Source organism: Phoenix dactylifera, chromosome 12, assembly GCF_009389715.1.
Source record: "Phoenix dactylifera cultivar Barhee BC4 chromosome 12, palm_55x_up_171113_PBpolish2nd_filt_p, whole genome shotgun sequence".
Taxonomy (NCBI): Eukaryota; Viridiplantae; Streptophyta; class Magnoliopsida; order Arecales; family Arecaceae; genus Phoenix; species Phoenix dactylifera.
This window is the reverse complement of record NC_052403.1, coordinates 6,781,774-6,799,147: the sequence shown is the minus strand read 5'-3', so window position 1 is coordinate 6,799,147 and position 17,374 is coordinate 6,781,774. Positions and strand designations below refer to the sequence as shown.

Sequence of the window (17,374 nt, the reverse complement as noted above, 5' to 3'; positions counted from 1 at the left end):
AAACATGGGAAAGTTACTTTCCCATGAGGCGGGAATCACTCCATTTTTACTTTTTCCCAAAAAGTCCCTTCAGCATTAAAGAAGCATTAAAGAGGCATTAAAAACTTAATTTTTATTAAGGGCATAATAGGAATTATATATAACTTTCCTAGGAAAGTAGATGGCCAACCAAACATAAGCACCTTGGAAATTTGTCACTTTCCCATGGTCAACCAAACATGCCAAAAGTACTTTCCTAGGCATCCTCTTCCTAGGAATTTGTTTCCCAGGAATCATATTCCTAGGAAGGAAAATGCTTCCCGCGAACCAAACGAGCCCTTTGAGTCTTGGTATCTAGAGCATGTACTGCAAGTGGGTTCCATCATTTGTTCAGTGACATGCTGTCGATTAATGGGAACCATCTATATGGATGGTGATGGGCAAATAACTTGATAACTTGGCTAATACGTGGCCCAGAGGAAACACAAACTCAAAAATTTGGCTAACCAAGTTGGTGAGGAGCTGCAATCAAGACTTAGATTTAATTGGATAGTTAGGATGGTGAGCTAGACACCAAATAAGGATTCTTATGCAAGTCTACTATGTGTCATGCCTGTTTGCTTGCACTCTCCGTGTATCATCCGAAGAAAGATTGTGTGCATTTAAAATGTCATCTTCGATGTTTTAAAACTTCAAGACGCAACTTTGTCTCGTTGATTTTAAAAAAGAGCCGCCTCTTTGTCCAACACTTGGTAGAATATGGGATTACGTGCAAGCATACATGAGGTTGTGGATGTCTTTTTGATGAACTTTATCTTGAAGTTAAAATTAGGAAAGAGACTCCAAAATAGACTTTTGGGGGTGCAATTGTCTAGAGGAGTTGGATGTCGCCTTTATTCTGTTCGATATTGACAAAGATGGTTATCGCCTTCAATTACACAAGTGGGGAAAGATGTGGGGTTAAGGGTGTCATAAGTTGGCTAACCATACTATATCTCATTTGGGCTAGGTTCGGATTTAAGATTTTCTTTTTGAAATTGGGTCAGCTATGGGTTAAAATTTTTCGCTAATATTTTAAAAAGGTCATATATGGGTTCGGGCTCAAACCCATTTTGGATCATGAGAGTAGAATTGCATTTAGATCCGATCAGGTTATGCTGGGCTTGGTCATGGCAGATGGATATTAATCTAAAGAGTGGTTAATCTCTTCTTAATACTCCTTGTTTAGTTCACCCTGAAATTAAGTCAGGTCAATGTGGGTTAGATCACAACCCAAGCCGTTTTCACCCGTAGGTGTATGGCATTGGAGAACTCATTAAAAATCAAATCCGGAAAGTAGGCCAAGAAAGTCATGCAGGCAGTGGAACATGACATGATTAAGGTGCAAGTTATTATAGGCTAGAGCCATTTGAAGCATCAAAAATTAGTTGAAGAGCTACATTAGCGAGGAAATATTGCATTAAATTGTTTGACTTATTAGTTACATCTCACATTAACTACAGCATCTACACCATGTGAATAGGGCATTTCCTACACCGCGGGAACCATATCAGTGGTGCATCACAAGAACAAACCAAACTAAGATGAGAGAGACGGCAATTCAAAATGAGCATATAATAAATAGGATTCACAGAAATAAGATAAGATGATTAGTGTGGTGCACTCATGGTGCATGTAGCTCTCGTCCCTAGCACCAAGTCAGCGTATTGTCAAGTGAAAGAATAGGATTTTTTTTTTATTTTTTTAGAAAAAGAAAAAGAAAGAAAGTTTAGAGGACCAGCAAATTTAGTGAAAGAAAGAAGAGATAAAGTAGAAAAAGAAAGCAAAGGGAAAAAGATAAAAACCGGAGAATAAACAGCCCCAACTAGTCCATGCAACGTTGAATAGCCCGAATCCAATTACAAACCACTCATTGGCTTCGCCAGGTGAATACAGTGCAGTCCCATCCCAACTCGCTTATCTAATTTGAATTCAAAAGTTTTTTAGATGATTCGAATTCAAAACCTTCCAACTTCTCTCTTCTGTCATGCATCCTTCCGCCATGGTGTTCTCACCGCCACCATTGCTCATCTTCTTCTATGGACTTAACTCCATCGTACCAAGATGGATGGTTCCTCCGCCTTACCAGCTCCATCGTAGTTCCGTGCCTGCTCCTTAATTTGGACTTGCCGCACCTTCACCATGTTTGATATCCGCAAAACCACTCCAGCACCAATAGGTTGAGGGATCCCTGTACTACTCCAACTACACCACCATAGCCACTGCTCCAATGGCAATGTCCATTGTTGCCTCCAACATCTACGCAAGTTTATCCGTCTCCACTATTTCTTTGCTGCTGGCGACGCAAGCAGGCTAACTACAGTTGATCATCATAAATCGTCTTGATTCCTCCTCCACCGCGCCGTAGGCTCCTTATATTGACGAGGGTTCTACTCAAGTCCATGTCCACCTCCACTACTGCACCGATGGGTAAAAGACCTGCCAGGAAAAGGAGAGGAGAGAGAGGGAAGAGACTAGTCAGGAGAGGAAGGGGAGGGAAGTTACCTCTCCGAGAGACTGGTGTTACTTCTACCATTTATCTTGAAGGGAGAATATATAAATCCGAAGAAAGAAAATAGTTAAAAAATATTTACAAAGAACTGCAAGAAAAAAATAATATTGAAAAGAAAAAATAAATAGAGAACTAAAATAAAATTTTATTAATAAGGTAGTAATAGAACTCGTAACTAGAAGCTAATCCAATTTTTTCTCCCTTCTCGCTGTACCATAAAGGACTAATATCCAAAACCTCACAAACAAGGATACCGTGCATTCTTTAAAAGAACTTCCAAGTTTAGTGCAGTCCCGTCCAAATTCGAAAACTAATAAAAGGTGGAAGCCAACATTAATCTAATCGGGAAAAAGAAAAAACTCCTTCAACTTGTTTAACTGATCAAATCTTTCCAAAGAAATTTAAAAAAAATAAAAAAAATTATGAAAGTAAACTTTATGTCCTTTGTTTCTTTTCATTGATAATCATAAAACCAAGATATATAGCCTTGATTTAGAATGGTGAGGTCCGCCCTAGCTTCCATAATTCTGATCGAATTCTCCTCTCAACTATAATAAGAGATAGTTTTCTAAAATACGCATGACTGGTGACAATAAACTCAAAAAATTTTAAATTTTACAGAAGATAGATCTTGACTTCTATATCAACTTTGTTTTCTATTGCTCTACCTATTTTTTTTTGGATTGGAAGATATCTTATCAAAATCTTTCTCAAAAAAAAAATTAATCTAATCGACCCATTTCAGGACCCAAATAATGAAACTTAGAACTAATCTCTTAGGGCAGAACCCCTCTCAAGAAGGGAGAAAAGGGGCGTCAGGTTGTAGATCTAAAATAATTACTCGATTTCACAAAAAAAAAAAGAATAAATATCTCAATCGGATGTCGTCGTATGATAAAGTTATGGCTTGGAGAAGTTTGACTTGCAATTTGGCTTTTCAATATAAGGGATCTTGCTTTTGGCTTCTGTCTAACTCTACTTATAATGGCTAAAGCAATCCACATTAAGTTCTATAAATTTTCTAAATAAAAAACTTACTTTCCAAAAGTTTGATGAAGTTAAAATCTAATGCTCGACCATTCACTTAAACAATCAATGCTCATATGTCCATTAAGTATAAGACTCAGCAGAACTAATGCAGATTGGCACATAAAAACAAAAAACTAAGTTTTGAAGTTCGCAACGACACAAACACACCATGCCAACATAACACTGATGTGCTGATACAACCTCTTCTTATTACTAGGACGAATAAGACATTAATTTCACGAATCCTCTCGTGCCATAAATATATATGCGAAAGAATTGTTGAAGGCATCCTGCCGTTACTCAATTTGAGAAAAGAAATATATTTTGAGATCTTAATGTTCAAAGCATTAATCAGTAAATCACGGTTAAGAATAAATACTATTTTAAGGAGTTGATTTTCATTCTACCATTTACAAATCAAGAACCCAATAACTATAAAGAAATATTTAAATATAGCAAATAATTTCAATATAGTAAAATATTTGGTAAATTGATCATAGCCAATCAATTTTAGTCGCTATTGTCTAGGTCTTTAATATATACCCACTCTAAATTTTATTTTTTTTAATTTTCAATCCCTAATACCTACTTAGGCCCTGTTTGGGGGAGCTTTTGGAGGGCCAAAAAGCACTTTCTGGCCCTCCAAAAGTACTTTTAGTTAAAAAATGATGTTTGGTAAAATTTTGTAAAAGTTGTTTCAGCTTTTGCGGGAAGCTGAAAAGTGAAAACAGCTTTTGGAGGGAAGCTCCATTTTGGAGCTTTCCGAAAACGCTGTTTTCAGCTTTGTCGGGAAGCTGTATTTTTGATCAAAATATTCTTATTTAAAAGTTCCTTTTTTCTCTCAAAAATCTCAATCCCACCGTCTCTTCCTCTCTCTCCATCCCCCCTCTCTCTCTCCTTCTTCTCCTCAATGCCGCCGGCCCTCTTTCTCTTTTTTTTGTTTTGGGAGGCAGCCCGTGGCTGCCCACAGTGGCAGCCACCACGCCGGCCACCCGTGGCCGCGCTCCCCAGCCGCCGCTGCAGCCTGTCGCCTGGGCCGCTGCGACCCCCCACAGCAAAAAAAAGAGGAAGGGGAGGAAGGGGCAGCCATGGCCGTCGCCTCCCCGGCAGGCGTTGCAGCCCACCGTCCTGGCCCCCTCCCGAGGCCTCCCCTCCCCCGCGGTCGCCGCGGCCCGCCATCCCGGCCCCCTCCGGAGGTCCCCCCTCCCCCGCGGGCGCCGCGGCCTGCCGTCCCGGCCCCCTCCCGAGCCCTCCCTCCCCCCACGGTCGCCGGGGCCTACCGTCCCCGTCCCCTCCCGGGCCTCCTTCCGCGGCCGCCGCGGCCCGCCGTTCCGGCCCCCCTCCCGCGGCCTCCGCGGCCCGGCCCCCTTCCGACGCCGCCGGCCTCGCGGGAGAAGAGGAAAGGAGAAGAAGGAAACAGAGGAAGGAAGGAGAAGAAGAGAAGAAAAAAGAAAAGAAAAAAAAAGAAGAAAAGGGAAGGAAAAAAAAGAAAAGGAAAGAAAAAAAGAAAAAAAAATAAATATGTATATAAATGAACAAATAAATATATTTTAATGAAATAAAATAATAACTAAATAAATAAAAATAAATATTAGTAATTATTTAACCAATTTTTTCACCTAACTAAAAAATTTGTTAGAGAGATAAATGATCATCAAAAGAGTGAAAAACTAATTTATACTAATAATTATAATATTTTATATATTCATTATTGTATTATACTATAAATAGAATATAATATTATATTATGTTATGTTAAATTATTTAATATTATATTAAATTATTATCCTATAGTAACAATATACTAGTACTATATTATAATAATATTATATTACATTACATTAATATTATACTATATCATATATTTATGTATTAATATATATATAATATTTTATTATGCACTATTGTATAATACTAGTAATGTCCTTTATTGTCATTTTGTTATGCAAAAGTACTTTCTCAGTTTGTTTACTAAATAAATGTTAAAGCGCCACAGCACTTTAGAAATGTAGTTACCAAACAACAAACAGTTTTTTATAACAGCTCTACTTCAGACAGCTCTACTTCCAACAGCTCTACTTCCAACAGTTCTATTGCCAACAGCTCCTCCAAACAGGGCCTTATTCTTCAACATCTGCACAATTACAAATAATAGTATATATAACAATATAAGCGTATGCAGAAACAACGTAACTATATATATAGGAAGGATATAATTATGTATATACTAATAGATAAATATATGCGGGACTAAAAATGAAATGATAACTATAAAAGAATCATAAGATTTCCAAATTCTTCCATAAGATTTGCTTGACTATTTTGGCGTAGAAATGAAAAGCTGAAAAAGAAAATATTACCGTGCACGCGGAGGATCTCGCGAAAGATTTTCCGAATCCCCCCAGAGCCAAGAATCATAAGATTTCCAAATTCTTCCATAAGATTTGCTTGACCATTTTGGCGTAGAAATGAAAAGCTGAAAAAGAAAATATTACCGTGCATGCGGAGGATCTCGCGAAAGATTTTCCGGATCCCCCAAGAGCCAAGAATCATAAGATTTCCAAATTCTTCCATAAGATTTGCTTGATTATTTTGGCGTAGAAATGAAAAGCTGAAAAAGAAAATATTACCATGCATGCGGAGGATGTCGCGAAAGATTTTCCGGATCTCGCGGAAGAAAATATCAGCGTCACCGAACCCCGTTGGACTTAAGCTTTCCGACCATCGCTACGTTGTCCTCGAGAACATCCTACCGAACAATGACCCTATAAACTGCGAGCGGCGCCTCCAATATTGCCAACCGAGAAGAATTTCCGACAGTTCTCCTCTGGATACGCCTTCTCATCTTTTAGATCTCTTTTCAAACGACATGGGGAAAAATTGTCGCACGCCCCCTGATCCTTATGGTCAGGGATGCCCCGGTACGTCATTTTATGCTAGAAATATAAGCCGCCAACTTATAATTTTCGTGTATAGCTTTCTTAGATACGCCTATGGGCGTATCTAGATCCTCGTATATATTATGTGGTTGTTATTATTTTATTTTTGTGATGCAGGGAAGAAGGCATGGCCAGAGCTGGTAGGGTTCAGGGCGGACTTGGTGGCGAAGAGGATACAGACCGAGAATTTTTACGTCACCAACATCGTCATTTTGGCTACGAGTGCTGCCCTCGCTGGTGCTGGTCTCGCTGGGGAACCTCCCCATATCATGCAGGTTGAGTGCTGCAACCGAGTCTATCTTCTTGTTGATGAGAATAACAATGTGGTGAATGTCCCCTCTCTGGGTTGATGCATGCCATCCATCTTCTTCTTCTTATGTTGCGCATCTTGGATTTGACTCCAAATTAGTAATAATGAAACGAGTAAGTCTTTTCTGAAGACCAAAAAACGAATAAGCGTTTTCTTTGTTTTTCTTCTTCTTCTAATGACCGAGATGCGTGTCTTGTGTCTTGATTATGCCTTGCGTCTTTTCTGATAATAAAAGTTTACCATCTACCAATTCTCAGATATAGCAATAATCGATCTCGATATATTTAGCTCTTACATGAGAAACTAGGTTGAAGGTGATAGAGATGGTAGAAATGTTGTTACATTAGATTTAAGGAAGAGAATGGAGAGGAATATGCAATTTACATAAGAGAGAATATAACCATTATAGTCCAGTAGAGTTTGGGTAAGGCATTGATACTCCACTTCACTAAATGATCAAGCAACTATTGTTTGCTTTTTAGTGCTCCAAGAAAAAAGGTTAAATCTGAGAAAAATACAAAAACCACTTGTACATTTTCTAGCAACAAGGCTGCCAGCCCAAGACTGCATCCGAGTAAGCAATAAGATTTAATGGATATAGTCGTACTTGAAGCCCAAAAGTGATGGTGCTTTTGAGAAATCAAAATATGCATTTGACTGTTATCATATGGTCCTCCATCGGATATTGTAAAAATTGATAGGCCTAATGGACTAAAAAAGCAATATACGGCCATGTTAAAGTTATATATTGGGGAGTTCCGATAATACTCCGATAAAATGAAGGATCATTAAGAAAAATAAGAAGAAGATTGCAATAATAATTTGAACTTAAAAATTAAATTTGAATGGAAAGAATTTAAGATATATTATTACATCACATCACAACCATCGGCTAATCCTTCCCGACCCACGGCTGCCCATCTTTCAAAGTGAGCATAGCTGAAGACAAGCCATTGAGGCTGCTGCTTCCTTCACTGCTGGCATTCTGAGACTTCCTCGACTTCCTAAGCTTTGAGAAATTGTCCTTGTCCTCCTCCTCCCTGATCTTGGTTGTGGCAACCACCAATTGGGCTATGATGGTGCGGCAGAAAGGGCAGATAGGAGCAGGTAAGCACAAGGTTGCAGGGTTGGGCTTGCTATGGCAGCAAAGAGCTAATGTACAGTGGACACACATTTGGTGCCCAGAGTCTTGAAGCAGATGCAGCAAGGCTCCACACCACTAGCCTTCAAGAGACATTTTCCCAACTAATCATCTTGGATGCACACCTCGCATAATCCCTTTTAATTGTTCTTATCATGACTATGAGAACGCTGAGCAAAGTTCCGGAGAACATTTCTTCTAGGATTGGACATGGTGTGTTACTACTTAACAAGATTTCTTGCAGAGAACACTGAACATTCCTTCCAAAGCATAGCAAATATGTATTTTTTTTGGTGCTTAACTCTTTTTCCTTTCCTACCAGAAATCATTGTTCTCCATTGCAGAAAAAAATTTCGGGACAAGGTGCAAAAAAAAAATATGAAAATTTTCATTCTTTTACATCATAGAAATCTCAGCACACCTTTTTTTCATTTTGATAAATGGCATGTCAACATGAAAATATTTTTTGATGAAAAAAAAAGGTGCAAAGCGTCTATCCCGATGGAAAGAAATAGTTGGGGAGGATGCTATCTACGGTACGCGCGCCTCCATCAACTCTGGTTATCATTAGACAATCACAGCCATACTTGGTTACCAATCTCTCCTTCGAGGGGCCATGAAAACTCTATGCTATTAGAGGGGTACAGGCTCCGGTAACATTTGCGCTCTCCTTTCATCTGAATATGGACACATGGCATGCACATTGGAGGCATGGGCTATGGCATTCAAATTATGGTTACCAACAGGAATAGGAAATTATGGTTCAAACTGTAAATAATTCGAATATAGTAAAAGATTCAGCAAAATTGATAAGTATGTGCAGAAACAATACACTGAATATGGAGAGAAAATGACTATGTACAGAAATTAATATAAATGTGTCCAATATAAGTATGTGCTAAATACCGTACAAATATGTCCGCAACTAAAAGTTAAATAACAATAGCCAAGGATCGTGTCTTAAAGTCTAACCAATGAAATGAGCGGGCTCTAAATTCTTCTAAAAGATTTTGCTCGATTTTTTTGGCCTAAAAATGGAAAGCTGTGAATAAAAATATTTATTGCGGCGCAAGCGGAAGATCTCGCGAAAGATTCAGCGGATCCTCCCGGAGCCCGCTCACCGCTCCCCGTTCCACTTTCGTGCCCCTTGCTACGTTGTCCTCGAGAACATCCTACCGGTCAATGACCCTATAAACGCCGCGAGAGGCCTCCATTGCCCTCTCCATCGATCGTCTCCTCCATTTCTTTGCAGGCGACATGGGAGGTTATTGTCGTAGGTCTCCGGACCCTAGCGGTTTGGCATGCCCCGGTATGTTATTTCATGCTACAAATATAAGCCACTTATAAATTTTTTAACTTTCGTATATAGCTTTCTTAGATATATATATATATATATAACTATGTATCTAGATCCTCGTACATGTTATGGGGTTATTATTATTTTATTTTGTGACGCAGGGAAGATGGCATGGTTGGAGCTGATGGGGAAGACGGCGAACGAGGCGGTGAGGATGATAGAGGACGATAATAGGTACATCGATAACGTCGTCGTGGTGCATGAGAGGCCCCCTGGTGTTCCTTCCGACGAAGTTCAGTGCTGCAACCGAGTCTTTCTTATTGTTAATGACCAAAACATAGTGGTGGAGTTCCCCTATGTTGGTTGACACCATCTTCTTCTGTGCATGCATGTGTTGCGCCTCTTGGATTTGACTCGATCCTGACGCTTAATAATAAAAAGAATAAGGTCTTTCTAAAGACCAATAACAATAATAATAATTACGCTTCTGTTTTTGCTAATGACCGAGATGTTTTTATCATGGTTTAGAGTGCTGTTCGGCTCCTGTAATTCCTTCGACGTTATTAATTAGGATACTCGATAACCTGGTGTAAAGCTCTGGTCCTTTGCATATGTAGCGGTGGAGCTTAGTTTTAGCGCCATGGTTGCACCCTGGAGGATGTTTCGGATCGGGCCAATATGGAAAGGTTCGGTTTCTGCCATCTGAATTGTATTTAAATTACTGGATCCTGAAATACCAGGAAAATATTAATGGATCGCATCGCCTAGCGATTGCAGCCGGTAACTTTAATGGTAGGAATCGAGATATATATGTAGAAGTTCGATTTCATCCAGATTTATGCGTTAAACACTGAAGTGAGAATGTTCCTGTTTCTATTGCAGTCGCACGTAGTGGCAACCCGGACCGGATGTCTATATGAAAATATCACCAATATTTTTGAATCACTTTTCTACTTCCTTAACGAATGAAATCTCAAAGATAATATAATATTGGCCGATCTAAATTTTCCATCTTAAAAGAGATTTCAAAATACTAATACAATAAATATATATTAATATAATATATATTAGTATATATTTATATTAATTATAATAAATTAATAATTATTTTAATTTTATATTACTTATTATAATTAATATTTTAGAATAGTAATAATACTATTTAGAAATTATTCATAAATATTCATAAATTATTAATAAGTATGATATAGAAACTATTAGTATTAATATATTTATTTATTGCTAATATATTTATAAAAATTATAATATATACTTATGAATATACCAAAAATATACTAAAATTTATCTATGATAATTTTTTAATATATGTATAATTAATTTAAAAATATTTATGAACTTGTGTAAATATATTTCAACCAAAATGTCTCATTTTGATGGCCTTCGTATAAATGGGCCATAAATGGCAAACAAATGAGCCAAACAAAATAAAAATCATTACATGAATTCTTTACTCAAAAACATCATTAGAAATTTGGCAATATTCTCATAAAAGATTACCTCCAACTAAACATAGTAATTTTTTTCAATACTATTTTTCAGAATATTTTTTTTATCAACCAAATATGGTAAATTTATTTTTTCCACAATTATATTTCCAAATAAATAATAATTTGACATACCCCAACCAAATAAACACAAAAAGAAAATTCTGCTCATGTTGATTCCATCCAAAAACTTCCATCATTAGTACTAGCATCATTAACGTAGACTTTGCAAACATACTTGGTATGATTTTTTCTTTCCTTTTCAACTATTTTAGAAATGCAATATGATAATCTAACAAATTATAATAAACAAAATATTTCAATAGCCAAATTTTTGTTATATATTAAGGTATAAATTTTAATGATAGACATGCATATTAATATCAGCATTGATAATGGTATCTATATGGCGGTGGAGAGCAATGCACAAGTTGTAATAAATAATAGATATGATATATGCTAAATTAGAATAGATATAAGAGCTGCATTTGTTATCCAAAATAAAAAAAATTGAATTAATAATTTTATTAATATAGGCATCCAAATGGAAAGCTCAGCACTAGCTGGCCTCCATTTTAGTTATATATTAATATAACCCATGGGATGCACAAGGTGTAGTTTTTTTTTTCAAATATTCTTAAAATGCAATATAGAATAGATAATATCACAATATTATCTAATTATTTTCTAAAATTAAATTTTGATATTAGTATTATTTTATACTATCGCTCCACAAAAATTTAATAAAATATGCATATATATATATATATATATATATATATATATATATATATATATATATATATATATATATATATATATATATATATATATCGATGTAGTAAAATAATATATATTATAAAAATATAAAAATATAATCCAACTTGTGTATAATGAGAAATAGAAAAGTATTATATCTGGAGGATATTTTAAATATAACATACAAGGATTATTGCTGGTTGTACTTTCATTCTTAAGTGATATCATGATCATATATAAATATGATAAAAAACAATAAAATATTAGTGTAATCCATAATATATAAAGACAATAGTAAATAAATGCCTCAATAACTTTACTAATTCCAATCAATATAATTACGTATTCTATTACTTTTAGTATAATAATTTTACCTGATAATCTAAATGTAACTAATACATGATAAGTAATATAATATGATAAATGTAATATTATATTATTAACTATCATGTCCATGTTAGAACAACAGAATGTAGTGTCCATGTTAGAACCACGTACTGATTGGCACTTCAGCATATCAGGTGGACCGCACCCACATGAGCAATGCCATCCGAAAACGTCATGGCTCCAATGCTATCAAAAAGAGCCCACCACTAGCCAAAGAAAAGTGACTGCACCCAAGCTCTTGGAGTTTCAAATGCACAGTATCATTTGGTTTGTGAGGTCCAATAATCCCACATCGGAAAGACTCGTTCTAAAACATGAGCATATGAGGTGAGCGTCTCCAAATCCTGCATACACATTTTGGACGGAAGGGATATATCTGGCAGGAGAGCCCCGTGTTCCTCTCTCATGTGGCCCCCACGTGGGCACTGGGTGCCGCACATGCCCCGCGGAGGCGGGGGCGTGACATGGTTCATGCGGGAAGAGATAGATAGGTAGATAAATAGATGATAGATAAGATGATAATGCTGAGGATGATGGGCCAGAGGAGAGAGGACCAGTTGGTTACTTGGTGGGTAATGATACATTAGTTGGACCCAGTCAATTAAGTCAGGACCCACAAGATGAGATGCGATTGTCTTCTTTCCACAAGATGAGTGGCTTTCTTCACTTGTTTGGCCATGTTCCCACAAACATTTGTCCGAAGGATATCTGAGATTCTTGGACCAGGTTGACAGCAAACATCAAAAAGGACTGCCCCAAGTTTGAGCACATCACCATGCATGCTCGATTATTTAGGTAGTCGCATGAGAGACAAAATCCAGTTTAAGTCTTTTAGATGGTTCGAACAAGACAGCTAAAGCCTACATGGTTTGACAGTTTGAATGAAGATTTTCAGATGGGAATTTTGTCGACCCCAAAGAAGGGCACCCTTTCTTACATATTATACGTTTGCAACCTCCCTTCACGAGATGCATATATTTCTGCCCAAAGAAATAGGCTTCGAACTTGATAGCCAAGCAGCATACCAACCCCAAAAACTGCAAGAAGACCGCTTATTTGATTTTCTTTCTTGGTCATAGAATGCCAAAATTTACACAAGCAATGGAGCCATTATACTTCGATAAGGCCGTCCCTTAGCATTGATTCCGCTTCATGGGTACGTCGAGGTGTCCAGGGCTTGTTCATCGCACCACAACTATCAGCTATCCTTCCTGACCCACGGCTGCCCATCTTTCCAAACGAGCCCATAGCTGAAGACAAGCCTTTGAGGCTACTGCTTCCCTCACTGCTGGAGTTCAGAGACTTCCTCGACTTCCTAGGCTTCGAAGAATTGTCCTTCTCCTCCTCCTCCCTGATCTTGGTTTTGGCAGCCACCAATTGGGCTATGATGCTGCGGCAGAAAGGGCAGACAGGAGCAGCTAAGCACGAGGTTGCAGGGTTGGGCTTGCTGTGGCAGCAAAGAGCTAATGTACAGTGGGCACACATCTGGTGCCCACAGTCTTGGACTTCGATGGTGCAGATTCGGTTGAAGCAGATGCAGCAAAGCTCCATGCCACTGGCCTGCAAGACACATCTTAATCAACTCAGATGCACACCTCGCATAATCTTATCACGACCATGAGAACACTGAACACACTTCCAGAGAACACTTCTTTATCACACATTGGACAAAACCTAGAAACATTTACAAGAAGCAACCAGGACATGGTGTGCTACATCCTAACCAGATTCGATAATATTATTAATCACACCATGAATCAGCCATCTCTACATCGAACAAATTGTTGCAGAACAATTATCACTGAGTAAAACATACACGAAGTTTAGCCAAGTATTCTCAAAATTTGGGTTAAAAGCATATCAATGAATGCATTTCTTGTTCAAGGTGAAAGGCAATCCAATATATAGGGATCTAACAACAGAATCTAAGCACATGATGCTACTCTTTTTTTCATTATGATTGAGAGAATCATTATTTCCCCATATACTGAAGATAAAAGTTTGATAGATAACTGTGTTGTTGAATATGCTGACTAACATGAGAAAACATTTTAGGATAATTCAACATAATTTGAGATGTTATGAATGACCACCCACACCCTGCCAATTTCCTATCCGCTTGCATGCATTGCTATAGCACCATTATAATGCTATACTTGTTTTGGTTATTATTTTATTCAAAACCAGAACTTGAAGCAAGAGGAGTGGACTACCTCAGAGGCATTATCATCATCAACGTCTCCTTCTGAACGGACAGGGGATGGCAATGAATACTTGGTCCCTTTCAGTATGCTCTTCTCCCTTTCCCTGTTAGCATCCATGAGAGCTGCCTCTAACAGTGCCTTTGCATCTGGATCGAGTTCACTAATAAACTTCAATGGAGAAGGCCAAACCAGAGGCTCTGCTGATGATGGGTTCAGTAGAGCCGCACAAGCCCCATGCTTTCTCTTCAATGCAACAATATATGGTATCCTCCTGCAGATGCCATCATTTATATTATCTTTATACTGAAGAGATTCTTAATTTTATTTTGGAATGAACACTTTTACTGGCAATGAGTTGATTAGTTGATATAAATTTCACAAAAGATTTTGGGTGGCACCAGCAAAAAGAGGTAGTACATATAAACTAACATGAAGAACAAATAAGAATAGTGCAAACAAATGTGCTTGATTTTCCTATTATAATTTTATCACAATCATAGATGAGCAATATGAGGACTTCCCTGGAAATGCATCCTTCACAAGAAAAAAAGACCTAAATTAGCATCATACTTGTTCATACAAAGCACAGGGCAAGGAAGAAATTGCTAACATGGACTAGAGGAGTTCTACCAAACCCATGATCAAACAGGAAACTTGGTCGGATAGAAACCTGAAAAACAAGAGCGCAAGCTCATTAACCAAAACTCTTTTATGAAAATGAGATCTTGGAAAAAAGAAGCAAATCGAAATGTCAAGGTTTGAATTCAGGATGACTTGATTTGTATTTCAATGTCTAAAACCACCATACCAATTGTTTACACCCAAAAATAATTAATCATCACCAACTATAATGAAGTGGTCGATAATATTACAATGATCAAGATTTAAATTATTATTTATGTCTTGACACTATGAGAGATCATGGTTGGCCCTTGCCATTCATGCAAGAGGCCACTTTTGGATGGTTGATTGCTGGAATTAAGTACCTACAAAAAGTTATCGAGATAATATGGAGTTATTCTTGCATGCAACCACCAGCAAACCACCAAGGGAGAAGTTACCAAGACCACAAAGAAAAGGTAGTTATTGCTAAAAATAACTATCAATCTGCATAATAAGGGAAAGAAGGCTTTCCTCATGAGGACACGCAATCCATCCGCAAAAACACTTGACTACCCTGATAAAGACAAGACTTTATGCCTCTCCTATGTACCACAATGAGTATCAAGAGGATCGTACATCCCTGATCCTGGCCCATAGTTTTTCAACATAGAGTTTCTTTCCACTTTGGAGGACATCAGTTAAGCATCAAGAGGATTTTGTATCGCAGACCCTTATAAGCTTATCGACTTCTCTGTCGTGATGACCTTTCTATCCTAGTGAATATTTGTCTCGTATCTTATTACTTTCATTTTATTAATCAATCTTTTATTGGTTGGTTTCTCTACCTATAAGTTGTCATTCCCTTACTTGCTTCGTTTCTGTACAATATTATCTTTCTACTAGGCCATTCAAACCTAGTCTCCTGATGAACCTAATTCTATTGATTGACCTGACTGGCAATCAACCGTTAGTTTTAGATTTCAGTAAACACAGAGCTAAGAAAATGATTCCATTTTGATGGACTAGATGTTATAATGTCACCCATCAGTGCTTACCCAGATGAATCTCTTTGTTTCCTATCAGCTCCCCATGCAAGCAATTCCCTAACACAATCCAGATATCCCCCACGCGCTGCCAAGTGAAGAGGTGTGCTCCCTGGGTAGCTGCAATCAGGACTCTGTTACTCTAATGTCGAAAGACACCTAAATTTATAGTCAGAAAAAATGGGCTCTGAAATCACCTGTTTCCACCAGTTGATGCACTGACCAGTGCTCCATTGTCCAATAAAATGTGGAGACAGTCAGGCCGCCCTCGCCTTGCAGCGAGGTGCAACGGTGTCGCCCCATTGCCATCTCTAATATTCACAAAACGGGCAAAGCCCCTGTAGCTCAACAACAATATCAAATGAAAAGAAGAACATTTTAGAAACAAATCTTCATGCCTCCACAACTAGATGGATCAGAAACCACCAAATGGCGATCGAACGGATTTCGCTGAACCCACCATGAATCGGCGACTGTGGTGGACCGAGCAGCCGCCAGAATCGCTTGCAAGCAATCTGAGCGGCCATAGTATGCAGCATAATGTAGGCAAGTTCTTCCATGCAATGAATCAAACATCAAAATCTGAGCCAACATGTCCAAATTAGTTGGGGAAAGCAGTAAAAAGATCAAGAAAAATATCAGAAAAGGTGAGAAAGGCATGAACTTGGCATACATTTGCACCAGCTTGGAGGAGCTTTTGCAAGCAGGCGATCTTCCCATGCATCGCAGCCAGCATCAAAGGAGTCTTACACCAAAAAAGAAAATGACAGAAGATTCAGACTTCTAATGCTAACAATGCCAGTAGAACCAATAAAAAAAAACAAATAAAAATCCGCAAAAGACATCTTGTTGCAATCTCCTTACTTGTTTGTGCCGGTTAAGGAGATCAGGATGAACAGATCGATCAAGAATCGTAGAAAGGACCTGAAAACGAATAAAGTCGGAGAAATATCATAACTTTATCATTGAAAACCAAAAAATCGACAGAAAACCCCCAAAAAAGATCGAAAAAAGGTGGATTCCTTTGAGGAAGGAGGCAAAGAGCCGACCTCGAGCCGCCCGTTGGCCGCGGAGATGTGGAGGAGGGAGAGGCGATCGTAGAGGGTGGTCTGATGGAGGATCTCGGGATCCCTCCTCAGCGCGGACTCCACCATTTCCAAGTCCCCGGCCTTCATGGCCTTGAAGAACTGGTGGTCTAGGTTCGAGCCGCCGCAGCTCGGGGCCTGGCCCATCTCCGCCGCCGGCTCCCCTCCGCCGCCGCCGAAATGGCACACCGTAGCCTTATCGTTCGCTGCCCACGGAGGAACGGGAGCGAGCGAGCGGGCGAGCGAGCGAGAAGCTTGATAGGAAGGTAGGTGGGTGTTGGAGATTTAGAGGGTTTTATTTCCCTTTTATAGTTGGGGATCCGATCACCAGTTGTAGGTGAAGTTACCTCGCTTCCTCTTCTGACTCGAGTGAGGTTACCGCACTCCCCCTTCCGACTCGCTGTTTCGCACCATATCCGGAACATGCCCACATACTACCGTTGGAAATCGGAGGGAAAACGCACTCGATTCCTTGTATTAATATTAATTTAATTTCTTAAATCTTAAGTTAATCACACCTCAAAAGATTAAAAATGGCCATA

General features: G+C 38.5%; 3 protein-coding genes across 3 annotated transcripts; 2 read left to right on the top strand and 1 right to left on the bottom strand.

Moving 5' to 3' along the window:
- Window positions 1-6,331: 6,331 nt before the first annotated feature.
- Window positions 6,332-7,015, top strand: LOC120112793 (proteinase inhibitor-like). Its single transcript, XM_039132681.1, has 2 exons — window positions 6,332-6,480; window positions 6,616-7,015. Exons 1-2 carry the CDS (start codon window positions 6,429-6,431, stop codon window positions 6,846-6,848), a joined length of 285 nt encoding a protein of 94 aa, XP_038988609.1. The 5' UTR covers window positions 6,332-6,428; the 3' UTR covers window positions 6,849-7,015.
- Window positions 7,016-9,195: 2,180 nt separating this feature from the next.
- On the top strand, window positions 9,196-9,799 carry LOC120112792 (proteinase inhibitor-like). Its single transcript, XM_039132679.1, has 2 exons — window positions 9,196-9,258; window positions 9,408-9,799. The coding sequence occupies exons 1-2, from the start codon at window positions 9,207-9,209 to the stop codon at window positions 9,611-9,613; spliced, it is 258 nt and encodes an 85-aa protein (XP_038988607.1). The 5' UTR covers window positions 9,196-9,206; the 3' UTR covers window positions 9,614-9,799.
- A 2,966-nt stretch (window positions 9,800-12,765) lies between these two features.
- LOC103696788 (E3 ubiquitin-protein ligase XB3-like) lies at window positions 12,766-17,101 on the bottom strand. Its single transcript, XM_008778507.4, has 8 exons — window positions 16,797-17,101; window positions 16,612-16,671; window positions 16,421-16,492; window positions 16,208-16,329; window positions 15,945-16,085; window positions 15,760-15,867; window positions 14,111-14,372; window positions 12,766-13,457 (listed from the first exon to the last, which is right to left on the bottom strand). Exons 1-8 carry the CDS (start codon window positions 16,977-16,979, stop codon window positions 13,008-13,010), a joined length of 1,398 nt encoding a protein of 465 aa, XP_008776729.2. The 5' UTR covers window positions 16,980-17,101; the 3' UTR covers window positions 12,766-13,007.
- Window positions 17,102-17,374: the final 273 nt, after the last annotated feature.

What these genes read in the sequence shown, in the direction of transcription:
- LOC103696788 (XM_008778507.4), bottom strand. Translation starts at nt 16,979, where the DNA reads ATGGGCCAGGCCCCGAGCTGCGGCGGCTCGAACCTAGACCACCAGTTC. An exon ending in CGGCCAACGGGCGGCTCGAG is followed by an intron (nt 16,672 to 16,796) that starts GTCGGCTCTTTG and finishes ATTCGTTTTCAG; the next exon opens with GTCCTTTCTACGATTCTTGA. An exon ending in ACCACAGTCGCCGATTCATG is followed by an intron (nt 16,086 to 16,207) that starts GTGGGTTCAGCG and finishes GTTGAGCTACAG; the next exon opens with GGGCTTTGCCCGTTTTGTGA.
- LOC120112792 (XM_039132679.1), top strand. Translation starts at nt 9,207, where the DNA reads ATGGGAGGTTATTGTCGTAGGTCTCCGGACCCTAGCGGTTTGGCATGC. An exon ending in TAGCGGTTTGGCATGCCCCG is followed by an intron (nt 9,259 to 9,407) that starts GTATGTTATTTC and finishes TTTGTGACGCAG; the next exon opens with GGAAGATGGCATGGTTGGAG.
- LOC120112793 (XM_039132681.1), top strand. Translation starts at nt 6,429, where the DNA reads ATGGGGAAAAATTGTCGCACGCCCCCTGATCCTTATGGTCAGGGATGC. An exon ending in TTATGGTCAGGGATGCCCCG is followed by an intron (nt 6,481 to 6,615) that starts GTACGTCATTTT and finishes TTTGTGATGCAG; the next exon opens with GGAAGAAGGCATGGCCAGAG.